Here is a 15,738-nt window from a genome sequence, read left to right as displayed (position 1 = left end):
CCCCCCCCCCCCCATTCTGCGATCACCAAAAGCGTGTTTTTTGCAGGTGGGTGGTTCCTAGGCAGTCTTGTAGTCCCACCAGGAGCTTGGGAAAGCAACTTGAAATTCCTAAATACAGATAAGGTGTGGTCACATTCCCAGTGGTGCAATTGACTGTCCCAGGGCACGGGCATGAAATACTGTTTGACTAGTAGATAGCCAAGTAATTGTTAGTGAAGAGTAGAAAAACTTTTGGTGATTTCTGCGAGAGTAATTTCTTTCTTATTTAATGAAGATGTAGGAATTAAAAAAATGAAGAGTGCACACTGAGAATGTTCAGTATTAGTGATCTTGATTGCTTGGTATGTTTAATGAACTTCCATGTGGGGTCATAAATCTAAGCATGTACGTCATGCTTTTAAGTTCATGGCTTAAATTTTAGAAAACAAGATCCTAGAAATACAGTAGAAAATTGATCCTGGATTTTCAGAGTGATGTGGTAGCTAGAAGACGTAATGTGGTGCGTTACCAGATGTACCATATGAATGAGAAAATAAGAATCTCCAATAGGAGTTACATAGAAAGCTAGAAGCTGAGTTGGACTGGTCTGCCTGTCCATTTCTGTTGTAGGCATTTGAGTAAGAATGGTGGGGGCTGAAAAGTTGGAGGAGGTTGGAAATATGCCACATTCTCAATGTGCCACGAAGGTGAAAGAAGCAGCATCATTAAGATTTAGGATAACAATTCCCTTCAATTATCATAGGCAGGAGATGCTTGCAATTTAAGTTTCTTTGTAGTACTAAAGTCATAGCAAGAGCTGATGGATAGAACTTGAACTGAAAAAAACAAAGCTGTGTATTGAACACTTGCAATTTAGCTGTGAGTAGATTTTCTAACTGATTATCACAGATTAGGATTTCTGGTTCGTTTACAGGGAGTGATTTGGAAATGAGCTTCATTTACAGGAAGTGATTTGGAAATGAGGGTGAAAGATTTATGTAGCTCAGTCGAGAACAATCAGAGTTACTTATTTTTAATCTCTGGAGCACTGCTTTCCCCCATTCCCAAGGATTGCATTTCATTTTTCCAGTTTTTTAATTGTTAAATCTCCATACTTAATCTGCCTTAATATTTTTCTGGAGACTATTTACCATGGTTTACAAGCCATTCCAGTGGTTGCCAGTAGTCTCTCCTGATCCCCAAAAATGTGTTTGAGATATAAAAGAAAAAGTCAAATGTGGTGGGGGTTTTCTTGTCTACCTTCTTATCTTACAGCTAGTCTCATCTGTGGAGAGAAAAGGGGAAGTACTTGATCAGTGTTTTGTTCACAGAAGAAGACATTTTTGCTATCCAAGGTTAACTTTAAATGATGTGCCGTGGGCCATCTGTATAAAAATGCTAATTGCTGACAGGTAATTGTTAACCCAAGTGTATAAGAAAAGTTCCAGTAGTTGTACAGCCATTTAGAAACTCATAAACTTGAGAAGAGTTGGAACTTTTGCCAGTCCTGTAAGGTCTGACAAAAGATTGTCCTTTTACTAACAAAAGTACATGCTTACTTCTACCAAGAGTGGCCAGCTCCATGTATTTGAATATGACTAGAGAGGAAAAATAGCTTGAGAAGATGTTGAAATTTTGAAACACTAATTTGCTGACAAATGTAAGACACAAAATAATGAAGAAAAACAACCATGTGTTGGTTCAGAAGAACTTGAAGCATATATGAAACATTTTGTAGGAGGATGAGGGCAAGGTAAAAGCAGTAGCTGGATACCAAAAATAATTAAACTCTTGGATTCAGGATTACCCTTCAAAGTATTTTTTTTTTTCTTTTGAAAGAAAACATTTCATGCTGAAAACAGAAGAGAGGATATTTCTAAAAATCATTCACACTAAATTAGGCAGTTAGATCTAACTGCATCATGATGCACTGAGTACTGCTGGAACAGTGCTGTTATGTTGCATCCTTATGCCACTTCATGTAATGGTGAAAGGGCAAAGTCTCATCAGAAATGCTTACTGAGAGTCAGAAGACGCTTTTTATTTGGGATGCGCCTTTTTTTCTCATGTTAAGGAAAAGTAAATTCCACTTATTTTCCCTGTTCTCTTGTGTTTTGTCATATTCATAGCCCATTGCATCCTTGGAAGCTGCATTCCCAGCCTTTCCGGTAGGGAATTCTTCCAGGTGAACTTGGGTTGAGCAAGTTTCTGTATGGGAAGAACAGAGGGTTTTGTTTGGGGTTGTGGTCGGTTTTTACCTACTGTATTTCTAGTTAAGGTCAGATTACTTTAATGTGTCCAAAAAGCCTGCTAGAATTGTTCAAATATATTTGGTTTCTTTAATTTTGCTTTGCCTGTAGACAGCAGAGAAATTCCTGTTCAATCACAGTGGAAGCAGCATGACTCCCCATAGTACAATATTGAATCTTCCAGTTATTGTTTTTGCCTACAGTTTCAGTGTAATTGTTTTATTTGATATTATAGCCTTTTACTACCATCACAGGTGTTGACTATTACATGGTCTGAGCACATAACTGCATCCAGGATTGGTGTGTTGATGCAAACCCTTACCTGTAATACCTCAGTTACTGGTGGTGGCCTAAACTATTACAATCTGCTCTGAGTGATTAAAGTTCACATGGGTAAGGGTATCTAGGAGGCTTGGCACCTTTGGGAACAAGGTGGTGCATAAATATCCTTAGCATACTAGTTTCTTCACTAATTTCAGCTCAAAACTGCCTTCCCATCCTTGCTGCTGTAAGGGAGGTGGGGAGGGGAAACAAACCTCAAATCAATCGGGGTGTAATGCTTCAGCAGCTCAGGAACTACTTGGTCCAGAGTGCCACAGCTGCAGGAACCATCTAGGGAGAGCTGCTTGTTTTCCATCACATTCTTTCAGAGCTGAAAAATCTTATTTCCATATGTTGAATTTCAATGGCAACTTGATAATCACTGTGATTTTTGGGGAGAAGTGGTTCTGAGTGTTTTCCACTTTAAATTCTGTAGCAATAGTCCTAATAGAAGGGGGAAGGGACAACTCTTTTTTTATCATCAAGTAGAATCTGATACATAAATCTTCAAGAGTGCAGTACAGAGCCTCTTGCAAGATTACAGTCAACTAAAAGATGTTCACTGAAAGGATATGAGTTGTACGCAAAACTGGAGCTCTCCTCTTGATGGGTTCAGTAGGGTGGAATAAAAACTCTTCAGTTTAGCTGGAATGATACATCTATCTTGAGCAGAGTTGGGAGGTGGACAAGGTTAAGCTTCAAACTGACTGCAGCTATGAGGTTGGAAAGCTGTGCTTTTCAGAGCTTCTTTCTAATTGCAGGCTTGGTAGGGAAGCCTCTCAGCTGCAGCTTGATGCTGCTCTAAAGATGCAAGCGCAGAGTAGAAGATGCAAGTCCCTTCAAACCAGAAGCTTTTAGCACTGTATTTATACTGTGTAGTTCTGAAATGTCTAATGCATCTGACCACAGAAAAAGGTAAAATCTGTGATGGTAGTGGTGAAATGCTTGTCAGCAGGCCTGTCCTTTCTGGCTCACATATAGCTGTTGTGTCAGGGTTAGTGTTCCCAGCACTAATATCTTGAGGTTATAACTTGAGTATCTCCTTGTTTCTTGGCTGCCTCAGCCCATCTTCCAGCTGTAGCCAGGCCCTGCTTGCGCAGTGTAGGTTAGCTCATCTGTCAGACAGGGTGGGGTTTGAAGAGCAAGCAGCTCTAATAATGTAGCCAGACTGTAGCAGCTCTGGTTGCAATGTTTCATCGGCTGCTAATCCGTTTACAGTATAGCTGATCAGATTGCTCTGGTTGGGACTGCAGAGACTCCTGTGCTACATCATTGTAATCGAGACGGCTGATGTGTATAAACTAGTTTGTGTATGAAACCCAACCAGCTAGTACAGTGGGGACGAGGTATTGTATACTGAGGCTTGTAACTACTTTCTGGTTTGTAACTCTTGACAACTTGCATTAACCCAGGACTTGTCTCAAGATAAGTTTTGAAGCTTTCTGAGTTTAGTCTCTAAATCAACTTTTGTTTATTGGGGGTGGAGGCATTAGAGGGTTAGGTTTTTTCTTTTCAAAGTGTGGGAGCAGTGCAGTTCATTCTCCTCCCTCAGTGAAAGTATGTAGTTTGCACCCAAATTCATTAGTTTAAAAACAAATTTCTGTGTGACTGTTCCTGTTTAGGTCTGTGCGCTAACACAGCATATGAAAACTTAAGCAGAAAGCATAATTTTCATACACTTTTTTCTTTAGTTCTCATGCCAGTGTGAATTGTCCTGTTGAACCAATTTCTTTACAGTAGAAAGCTAAGCAAAAGCCTTGTCTTTTTAAATACTGTAATAAATAGTTGATCCAGAATTCTTGCTCCTGTCTCTGTAGAGCTGTAAATGGGGGGTAATCTTTGCTGTGGGAATTGTGACTGTATTTGATTGGATTGTCATGGCAGTAGTGTCTCCAGATTCTTTAGCAAGGCTGACTTATTGTTGTTCATGAACAAATTACAAAAAACCCAAACAAAATCCAATCCCCCTTCCCTGCCTCAACAACAAAAAACCACATAGTTCTGGAACTGCATTTTAGCTTTTTAGCTCTTGTGGCTTTAGTAGTTAGACCAAACTAATGTCCATCTCTTTTTTTTTTTTCTTTTTTTTCTTTTTTAAAGTTTTTTCCCATCCCCCTTCTTTTTTTCTCCTCCCTGACAATAAGACTCTCAAATAATACTTGAAATAAAGGATATATGATAACTCGTCTGCTTTGGATTATGATAGGAAGTCATACCAGGAAGACAGCTTGTTTATAAAATCTAATGTGGGATAATATCATCTTTGTGTGTTGTAATGGGAGCAGTGGAGAAGTACTAAATGCATTCAGTACTTAATATGATCAGAAAAATGAATGTCTGTAGAATCCAGTAGTGACAGTTGGGTTTGCAGGGTTTTCCTTGGAACTGGTAAAGATGATAGGTTCACAAAGCCCTAGAGGACAGTGCATGTTTTCAGGTACCGTGTTTCAAGAGTATTTGAGGTGTAGATACAATGTTTGTACTCAGTGTGATACTCCAGTTTGTACTGAAACTGTTCTGTTTTCTTCCAGGTGAATCTGGACTGGGAAAATCAACATTAATCAACTCATTATTCTTAACAGAATTATATTCCCCAGAGTATCCAGGTCCTTCACACAGGATTAAAAAGACTGTACAGGTATGTCTGAGGGGAAAAAACTACAGCATGAACAATGTAACTTGCATTTTAGTAACGTAAGGTGATACAGTTGTCACATAAGTACCTATACTTCAACTAAGTTTAGTCATGATGCGAACCACTAAGAAATATTTAGTGTGTCTTTCAGTGTACTTTAGCTATACAAAACTTCCAGGTTCTGAGTCTTGTAGCCTGTTGAAGTGTGAGAGCCCTGAGGTGAAGTACTTTGTGTGCTGCCTGTACTTTAGAAACCTCATATGGGTGCAGTCCTGTTCGGAAATGGGATGAAAAGTGTTGAATTTATGTACCTGTTTCAAAGAGATGTTAAGTGGGCTGGAAAAGGTATGCAAATAGTTGACGTCTGGTATAATATACGTACTAATGAAATAATCAGTGACTGCTGGAAAACTAAGTAGAAGGGTGATTTTATTTTTCTTTTTTAATTGGAGAGCCATAGTGTGATTCATTACTGTTGATTACACATTGGTTTAGCAAAAGATAAACCAGTTCAGGTTATGTTCATTGAATTTAAGTAACAGTGGTTGGATGCCCTATCATTGGAAGATGATTTTTTTTTTTTTCTTTTATTTAAATTGGGAAAAATCATAGGAAGAATTTACACATAAAGAAACCAAAAAAAAGGTACCACAGAATATCTTTCAAAGATAACTCAGTCCCATCCTGGCTAAAGGTGGATCAGTGTAAGAAAACTTAAACTCTCTGGAGTTTCTGGAATCTTGAGTTAAGTACTTTGATGTATTAGGTGGTAAGATTAGATGATCTGTTCATCGTGACCTTTTGAGTTCTTCGGAGATGGTTTGATGTTTATTAATTTACTGGTTGAAGAAAAAGCCCCATACTTTTTTTTTTTTTTTTTTTTTTTTTTTTTGGCATGTAAAGCTGGAAAAGAGAAGGAGGGCTTGAACAGAACTCTGGCTGAAAACCCATTGAATTTTTTTCCTGCTTCCACTGTGTGGGCTAAAGTCTGAGGATGGCCGAAAGCTAGCTAAAAAACTATTTTCGGCAGTGAATTGGGGTCTATCATGACTTAGCAAATAATACGATTGGAATAACATATATTTGAAGACTGCCTTTACTCTTAGAAACTGTTGCTTAATTTATCTAATGAGTATCTTTTTTTGAGTATACTTGTGGTACAACATTTGTTTTCAGTTACTTGGTGTGACTAATGAAAAATCAGTAACTGTAGCATTTTAAGAAGGAAACAAACTGTCTTAGTTTCAGTGTCAATGTCTAAGTGATGATAAAATTGTTTCCCCTGCAACCTAAAATTGTGCGTGCTAGCAGCTTATGTATATGATGTGTAGGTGATTCCAGTCAAAAATGAAATCAAAGAATTAAAAATGGGAGTTGCTGTTTGGATCCATGGGGTTTGTACTCTTTGTCTGTGTAAACCTTTCTAGGTTGAGGATGTCAAGGGTTTTGTAGGGTAGAAATGAGACAGACCACCAGAGCACCCTAAAATCTTGGTGGTAATAATCACCTGCTCTTATATGGTGGGAATAACTTATTGATCAGGAGTTGTATGAGAGGTTCAGGTAGATAAATACAAACTGTGGTTTGGGCTTGCAAACAATTGCAGTTTAAAGTTGTTTTGTGAGGCAGGTCCTTGGTATTAATTTCATGGAAAACACAGAAAAACTGTTAATAGTAAGTGATTTGATGTCAGAATTCAAAGGAAACTTCTTCAGAAATGATTGGTTATGAAATATGTTTTCTCTGATCATAATTTCACTATCTTAAGTGGAGTATAGTAAAGGCTTGTTTAATCCATTAAAAGTAGTCAAGCTGTAACAAGCATCATATCATGAATGCTGTGTAGTAACTGCCAAGGAGACCCGTGTGACCCAGTTGACTGGAGTGCATGGGAAAATGGCTGTTTGGAGGAGACTTTTATTAAAAAGTTTTAAATTCCAAGACTTGAACTAATGTTTTCCATGAATCCCTTGGGAATACTTGTAAATCAGATGATAGGATGCAGTTGGATGCTTAACTATGAATGACAGTAGTTTACAGTGATTTTCTGGATCTTTTCCAGATGCTGCTGCTTTCAGTGCCTTTGACCATGTATGGACACATCCATTTAGGTTAGAAAAATGCAATTTTGTGGAGGTTTTATGGCAGGTTCTTCACCCACTGTCTCTTACCAGTAGTCTCTACTGCTTACAATATATGGTGGATATGGTCTGATTGTCCACAACCCAAGCATAGGACATTTAATTTGATCAACTAGTGTTTCTTGTTCTGTAGGTTTTTGAAAACCCCGCTCTGATAGCAAGATACTTACATGAATTTATGAAAAGTAAGAATAAATTTAAATCCTCAACACCCAGTAAGGTATTAGTACTGTCTGCAAAGATTCAGTTACTGCAGACCATTTGTCAGAAGATGACTTCACAAATTCAGCCACACTTACATTTTACAAGCATACAGATTCAGGAAAAATGTTTGGTGTGGCATTTCTGAGGGTCTCCTGACCTTCCTTTTCCTTTGTTATAAACACATGTACAAGATAATGTTTTATTAATTGCTGCTTTTGTAAAAGCATTCCACCGCGAGTGCTCAATAATTTAATGGTTCTTGCTGGGAATTTTTGTGCTGGAGAATAAAGCTGATACCTTGTAGCTCTTGGCAAGAGAACAGCTCTTAACATTATAATTTCTAGTATTTTGAAACTGTTATGGGTTTCTTACACTTGCAGAGAGCTTGGTTATAGGAGGACTTTGTGGTTACTATATGCAAGATAGCAACAAGAATGTGAGGAATCAGAAGTTAATCTCCTTTGTGCTAAAGCTTGTGAATAGTAAACTCTTGGCTGAGTTGACTGTGTGGCTAGGGATTACTGTCTGGAGTTCTGGCATCGATTGTGTACAGTAAAGTTTCTCTGTAGAACTCCTGAGAGGGGGAAAAAAATACATTTACCACAATTAAAATGTAAGTTTTTTTAAGCACTGCATGTATTCCTAGATTCTTATGGCTTTGGACTGGATGCTTTTGGAAGGATAGGAGTTGTACTGTTAGTGAAAGGGTAGCTTGGTGGTGTCTTAGGCAGGTGTGTGTGCATTCCTGTCTTTTTAAATTTCTTTTTCTTAAACCTTCCTAACCTTGCAGTATGGCCTGCTCAAGTAGGAGATTGAATTGGGTGGCCTTAAAGTCCACCCCAACCTGGGTTCTTCTATGACTAGCATCCAGGTAGCTGAGTGTTGGGGAGTCTTGTTTTATGACGCTGCCTTACTGGTTTGGAGTTGGGTTTTTTTTGGGTCTTGTTGTTAGGTGATATTGTTGTTAGCATGATGATTTCATGCTATAGACAACTGTAGTGTAGCCAAGTTAATTCTTTGTGACCTAAAAGTGAAAGGGATTGATCTGGCTTGGATAGGATCCTTACTGATAAGGAGATAAAAATAGCACCCTGCATACTCACAGGTTAAAAGTGGAGACTTCTTTGCAGTTAGTTACTGTTTTCTGTTTTTCTGTATATTCTCTTCTGAATTAGAATCAGTGTTTTGCTTCTGTAGGAGGTATTTAGTTTGACTTCCTGCAGAATGTTAAATTTATTTTATAGATTTACATTGCATCACATAACCAGTGATTGCAAAGTGTTTACAACAATGTTCAGGTGTGGCTGTGACAGAGTATGTTTCACCTATATAACTAGGGATGTGCAAGCGCTTTAGCATTGATACAATCTCTCTCAAATCTTGAACTGGTCAAGAGACCATCGAGATAGCATTTATTATTGAGGTTTTTACCCTTTCTGAAAGTTCATTACTGAATGTTTTTGCAGATGCTCACCTAGTTAAATATAACTTTATTTTCTCTCCCCAGTTAGGGTTCAGAAGGCTTAAGAAATGTTAAGCAGTGAGCAACAAGGTGGCATCAATGTCTGCCAACTCGTGTGTGGCTCTGAATAAATGGCTTGCATGATTGATTTCTTGAATCCTTACCTAGAAAACGGCATCACTAGTGACTTAATAGAAATTGTCTTAATATCAGTGAAAAAGCTATGAATAAATGTGTGAGCAATTGGAAAGACTCAACATGCTGCCATGAGTTTGTCATTTCTTACTGCTGTGGATCAGATTGATAGGACAGTGGTGTACAGCACTTTCCTCAGACAGATATGCCTGACATTGGCATTATTGGTAATTACTTAGATATTAGCAGAAGGAAGTGGGTAGCAGTCCATTTGCTGTTTAGCGTAAATTTTCTGTGTCATGACATGCTTAATCTGTTTGATGACATGCTTACTGCAAGCTGGCTGAGCTCTGCTGCAGATGGGTGGTCACAACTAGAGGTGCGCGTTCCCACACCCAGATCTTGCGTCATGCCTTGTGCTGATGCAATTGCCTTCTGAGCCAGGTTTCCATCAGTGCAAGGAGTCGATCCATTATGGTCATGTGAGGTCTAGCTCAGCAGATTGCATCTAGATTGTATATTACTTTCCAATATCAATCTGCTTGTAACAGGAAACTTTCTGTGATTCCTTTCCCAAGCATTATACTAGCTGAAGAATAAAAGTATTCTTAAAAATACATTAACAGGACTAGAAATGAAGAGTCTAAGGTGCTTGGGGGGAGGATTAGTTTTGAAAAGTGCAGTTTTCTTTGAAATGACCGACGTTCACAATTTCATCAGATATAATGGTTACCAAATGTTTGGGATTTTATAAGGAAAACGCAGACCCAGTATCCCTCTGAAGCAGGAAAGTTAGCAGTTCTTTCTCAGAGTTCTTATTCATTGAATGCTCTTCCCAGTGTTTAAGATGGGTGACTAAACTGCTAAAATTTAATCTTACCGTATTCATTTCACAGGTTGAGCAGTCAAAAGTTTTAATCAAAGAGGGTGGTGTTCAGCTACTACTTACAATAGTTGACACACCAGGATTTGGAGATGCTGTGGATAATAGTAATTGGTAAGACGTTCTTTGAATGTTTTCCCACAATAATTCCAAATTGTGTATTGTGTGTGAGAGAGAGATAATACCTTGTGACTTCTTTTTAAATGCATGCTTTGATCTTCAGTTAAAATATTAATGCTTTTAAAGTTTTCAGTTAGCTGAAAATTTTAGTGACTGTAGTTAGAAGTACCTTTATAACTCAATTGAAATGCTGTCAGCTTTTCCCTTTTTAAAGTGAATGGACCTTTTGGCTCTTTATCCACACATGCAGTGTGCAGAACTAACTTCTCTGCTGTCACAAGATGTGTGACTAGTAAAGCTATTCCTTTGGCTACTGTTAAGTTGTCTATTTAATGCTATTACAATTAAGGTAATTGTGTTTGAAAGGGCTTCTCAATGAACTCACAGATTATATCTTCAGAGCTATGTAACTTGCTTGTATGTTGAGGAGCAGGTCACTTAAAATGTGCTTTGCTGAAGTCTCTTTAATTTAAAAAAAAAAAAAAAAGGCAACCCATGGGGAAATAGTGTGCATCTATTTCTTAACAGACTTTTTTACATAAATGATGTAACTTACAGGTTTTTATTCATGTAACCTCTGCAGTTGGCAGCCAGTTATCGACTACATTGACAGTAAATTTGAGGACTACCTGAATGCAGAATCTCGAGTGAACAGACGTCAGATGCCAGATAATAGAGTGCAGTGTTGTTTATACTTCATTGCTCCTTCAGGACATGGGTTCGTATTAGTGTATTTTATGTTTTCTTTCTGTCTCCTATCTCAGATAAACATCCAAATTTGGCATTCTTAATTATGTAAAGTTCCAAATAGGATTTTCTTAATGGCCTGGAGACCATGCTTAATTTCAAAGATGAGCTTACTTTGGCTTGTCAAACATCAGCAAGCCAGACAAGTATTGTTAGAACACCAGAAAACAGCATTGCACATTAATTACATAACAAGAAACATAGTATTAGAACAATTAAAAATACACAGGTGTTCAGAAGTGCCAGGTCTATTTGTTGTCAGTATGTCTTTTCTTCACATTAGGAGAAACTGGTTCATACTTCAAGCAACAGAACTTTTCCTTTCTGTTTTTCCTCCCTCCCTTTGACTTTTATGATAAGTTGAAGATGGGAAGTTTCATTCATCTTTATAAGCATGTTTTAATTCACCTAGAGTGTAATCTTTTGTCTAGTGACAATTCCAAATATTAGCATTATGGATTTTTTCAGTTATTATGCAGTCTTCCACCCCTGCTTAGTTTTTAACTTGATCAGACTTCTATCTAGTGGTAGAGAGAGAGAACTGCATTTTCAGAGTATATTAGATGTAGATTGACTATATCTGTAATTGGTTGCTTAGCATTTTATCATTATAACTGATCAGATTTGTCAGTCTTGAGTTATACCTTAAGAACCAGAAGGAGGAGGAAGTAAGTAGCCTATTCTATTGTATGGAATATTCCTCAGGCAGTGAAAAATGCTAACTATTACGCTTGGCTTCTGTAGCTAATGTTGGAATGGTTCTAATCATTCTGAACTATACAGACTTCTCAAATTTGTAAAGAAATATTGGGTGGAGAAGTGTTTTTCTTATGTAGACTCGTCTTAATTAAACTTTTTTTTTTGTTCAACATACATGTCAATTTTAAATTCAAACACTTGTCATACACTGTTTCACTAGTGTACAAAATCAAAATGTCATTTAAATAAAGGGAAGATGAACCATTCATTGTGTTAGTCAATCTTTTTTTGAGCTAAGTTTCAGTTCTTCAACAAATGTTTGTCTTCCCTCCACATACCCCTTTATCCATTAAAACTTTCTAAACCAGTGGGGGGTACAGAATTGTAACGAAAAATAGAAGTAATGCTCCAGGTAAGTTTTGTCACTAAATTTGTAGAGCTAAAAGCTGGAAAAGTATGTTTCTTGTACACGTATTTTATGTTATTATTGCAGGAAATAAGTGTAAAGTTAAGCTAGGTTTGTGTAGTGTTTTTCAAGTACTGGTATAAATGCTTGGAATTGTCATCTAATTAAGGAAATGGATGGAGCACAGAGCAACTTGGTGCTGCTGGTAGCATTCATTTCCTCTATTAAGATATTGTCTTCTCTGAAAGGACATTGCTCACTTCCTACCTGGTTTTTGTGGTGGTGCAGTCTTTGGCCAGGTTTCCTGTGCAGACATCAGCACATGTAACCCTTCTAGTAGGGTACTCTTCACTCTTAATGCACAGTTGTATTTACACAGAATGAAAGCATTTGTAGGTGAACTTACTTCTGTTTGTCCTTCTGACAAAAGCCAGCTTGTTACAATTTATAAATGCAGGTTAGGGCCTTCCATTTAATTAATTTTTATGCATTTTTATCTGATACCCCTGTAAACATCTGAACTAATGGGTTAGTTTGTGTGGGGGTAAGGGGAGAGAGTGAAGGGGTGGGAGGAGCCTTCCTGGTAAGTGAAGGGGGTGATAATGAATTGCAGCCTCTTTATGCAATTGGAGGATCTTTATGTAAAGGTTTCCTGCTTCAGTCTCCACTATAAACTCAAGACCTTGAGGCTAGCAGTATTGTCATTCTGAACTACTCTGCTTTGGCAACTGCCTTTCAATCTGGTGTACCTCTAGGTAGCTTTTTGAAGCGAGGAGAGGGAAAGCTTGTTAAGGTGGATGAATAGCCAAACCGGTGCTATTATTTTAGACGTGCTTTAATGTTAGCTATTTAATGGAAACATGTTGATAAGCTGAGAAATTCAGTGGCAGGTAGAAAATGTCAAAGTGAAGTTAAATATACATTCTTTAACGTTTTCTTCTTTCTTTTATATATAGTTTCGAGAAGAAGCTAAATTTGAGTACCGGATGAATCTGTTTTTAATGTTCCTAATCCTAATTTCTTTTGTATGAAACATAATCTTGTTAAGTCCTTTAAGTGAATCCTTTAAGCCTGACTAAGCGTGCTATAATGCTGAAGCGTTAATGCATCAAAACCTCTGCGGTTCTACTTTAGCAAGCAGGAAATATTGATCAGTTTGACCCACATCGATTGTTTCATATATCCATATGGTGGGTGCTTGTGTCATTGTTATACACTTTCATAATGGTCTTTTTGTTATACATAACGATTTAGAGATGAGATATTTCTACTTCATTTGTACACAGGCCACAGAGTTCACTGTCTTCAGCAATCTAATGTATAAAAAAAAAAAATCTCACAGCACACTCAGGAAGAAGCATACAAATAAACATGACTTTCAGAAAATGAAACTAGGTATGTAAACAGAGCATGATGCAGAACTGTAAACTCTTAAGTCAGGCTTTAAATGACAAAGCTTTACTGCCTTCTTAGGAGAATTATCACTTGATTAAATGAGTGTAATTTCACCTGCAGAAGTCTCATGACTACTAGTAATACTAACTTATGACTTACTCCTCTGGTATTATACAGTTCTAGGGGATTTCCTGTAGCAGTTACACATAGCCTTTTGAATTTCATTCAAGCATCTATCACTCATAAATCAGTGTTTTAAGAGTAGTTGTCAGGTCATATCTCAAATCATTTGTACATTCTTGTTTAAGTAATATAAAATGCAAAGCTGTAATACTGTCTTTCAGACTTAAGCCTTTGGATATAGAGTTTATGAAGCGCCTGCATGAAAAAGTGAATATCATTCCACTTATTGCCAAAGCAGACACACTTACACCCGAGGAATGCCAACAGTTTAAAAAACAGGTGCGTTGAAAGATTAATATTTACAACATTGAGTAATTTAGTAAGTTGATCCCTATGGAAATGGTGAGATTTAACTTCTTACATACAAAGTTTAAACCCTGAAGCAATGACTTGAGACAGCAAAGCTAAGTAATTTATATCTCTAGATTTAATTATATTTCTTGGTGAAATAATCTTGTTTCTGTCCTCAGGGGAAGAGGTTTCAATTGTAGTATGATTCTTGGCAAGTGAAATAATTCACTGCTGAGATAAAAATCAGTAAGGGAAGAAGGGAACTTTCAAGATTTATGTGCCTAACAGAAGTTGTGTGTTTAAAAAAAAAAAAAAAAGTATTTAACAGTATCACAGCATTATTGATTGTATTGTGGTATTCACTTTCATGTTGATGTGCTATATTTATTAAAGAGGCCTCAGGTATTAAATGAGAATCAGTATACCTGTTCAGCCTTGGTCTGTGGTAATGCATTTTAAAGATGGTGAGATAATTTTGACATTGATACAACTGACATAATTTCTTTCTATTTATAGAATAAATTTGGCATTATTGTCTCCAAGTGGTTTGTTTTATTTCAACTGCATGATGAGTGTAGAACATGTAGGCTTTGCTGTATCCTATGAGAAGAGTAAGGAGGACTCAGAACAGGACAAGACAAGGCATGAACTTTGTTTTATTGAATTGTGTCCAGTCCTAGTGCAGTAGAGCATAAATTCTGAAAAAGAAGGTGGCATTGAGAGATGTTGTGTGCAAAACTACTGATTTAAGACTAAAAATTGAGACACATCTTCTGCCTTGGAGAAACTTAAGCAAGGTGCTGTAGACCTGAAGTCTGGTTTAGTTGCATTTCATGGGTTTTTTGATGTTAAGGGGAAGAAATGGTAGAACACAGAATATTTCTTAATACATAAGCAGCCTTAACCATGAGTTGATGTTAAATAGGGGAGATGTTCCCAAATGGAACTTTGAAAATAAGTCCTTGCGTGAATTGGAAACTGTTCTAATAAGATTGCAAACCCATGAACCACAAATATCACCCAGGACTCTGCAGTGTAGCTGCTATTTTTCCCTTCAAAAATTCTGGAAAAACAATCAGCTTGTTTTTAAAAATACCCTTCAGACAAATCAAGCACCAAAATGGTACAGTCTCATTTTTGATGACACTGTCAGTTATTCTTACATTTTCTTTAGTGCTTGCAAATATTTTTCAACACAACCTAACCTCTAGAGTCAGTCTATCAGTCACAAGCTCTATTAAAACAGGCAGGTGATCCTGCTTCAAGCAACTGATGCACAGGTGATCTAGAAACAGAATAAGAGTGACAGCAGTAGCTATTGTGGGAACTCAAAGGGCTGAAGTATGTCTGCAGTTATCCATTAAAATATTTTTTAAGGGACTCAATTGCGAGAGTAGTCTCAGAATTTAAGCTGGTTTTTATTAGTTTTTGCATGGGTGGGTAGAATTCCCATTAGTGTAAATCTGTTTGCCCTGTTGTAGAAAACTGACGTTCACTTTTGCTGCCTTGTATTGATGGATAGTTTTCTGTTAGCTGTGAGGCTCTGTCTCTCATCATGTCTTCTGGCTAAGGAGAGATGGTCATGGTAATAATCCCTTGGGGTCACCTGATGGCGTTAAACATGTGCAAGTTCCGTGATGGATACAAGGATCTTGCATATCAATCAAAAGGAGGGATGATCAGATTGCAGCAAGAAATAAGAGTTATTACGAAGTGTGAATTCCTCAAACAATTAATGTTTTTTTGGTTTAGATAATGAAAGAAATCCAAGAACACAAAATTAAAATATATGAATTTCCTGAAACAGATGATGAAGAAGAAAATAAGATTGTTAAAAAGATAAAGGTAAATAATTTTCTTCTCGACAAAGCTTCTTGGGGGGGGGGGG

General features: G+C 37.3%; 1 protein-coding gene across 3 annotated transcripts in view; it reads left to right on the top strand.

The window, feature by feature from the left end:
• Nucleotides 1-15,738, top strand: part of SEPT7 (septin 7) — a 77,117-nt gene that overhangs the window by 46,008 nt on the left and 15,371 nt on the right. For all 3 annotated transcript variants that reach the window (XM_026843861.1, XM_026843860.1, XM_026843862.1), the window contains 5 exons: nt 5,081-5,187; nt 10,023-10,123; nt 10,713-10,847; nt 13,721-13,838; nt 15,603-15,695. In XM_026843861.1, the coding sequence (XP_026699662.1) occupies nt 5,081-5,187; nt 10,023-10,123; nt 10,713-10,847; nt 13,721-13,838; nt 15,603-15,695 (554 nt within the window). The remainder of the gene's footprint in view (nt 1-5,080; nt 5,188-10,022; nt 10,124-10,712; nt 10,848-13,720; nt 13,839-15,602; nt 15,696-15,738) is intronic.

Source organism: Athene cunicularia (assembly GCF_003259725.1).
Source record: "Athene cunicularia isolate RWA chromosome 2 unlocalized genomic scaffold, athCun1 chr2_part2, whole genome shotgun sequence".
Classification (NCBI taxonomy): Eukaryota; Metazoa; Chordata; class Aves; order Strigiformes; family Strigidae; genus Athene; species Athene cunicularia.
The sequence above is the reverse complement of the archived record's forward strand: the minus strand, read 5'-3'. Positions and strand labels throughout refer to the sequence as shown.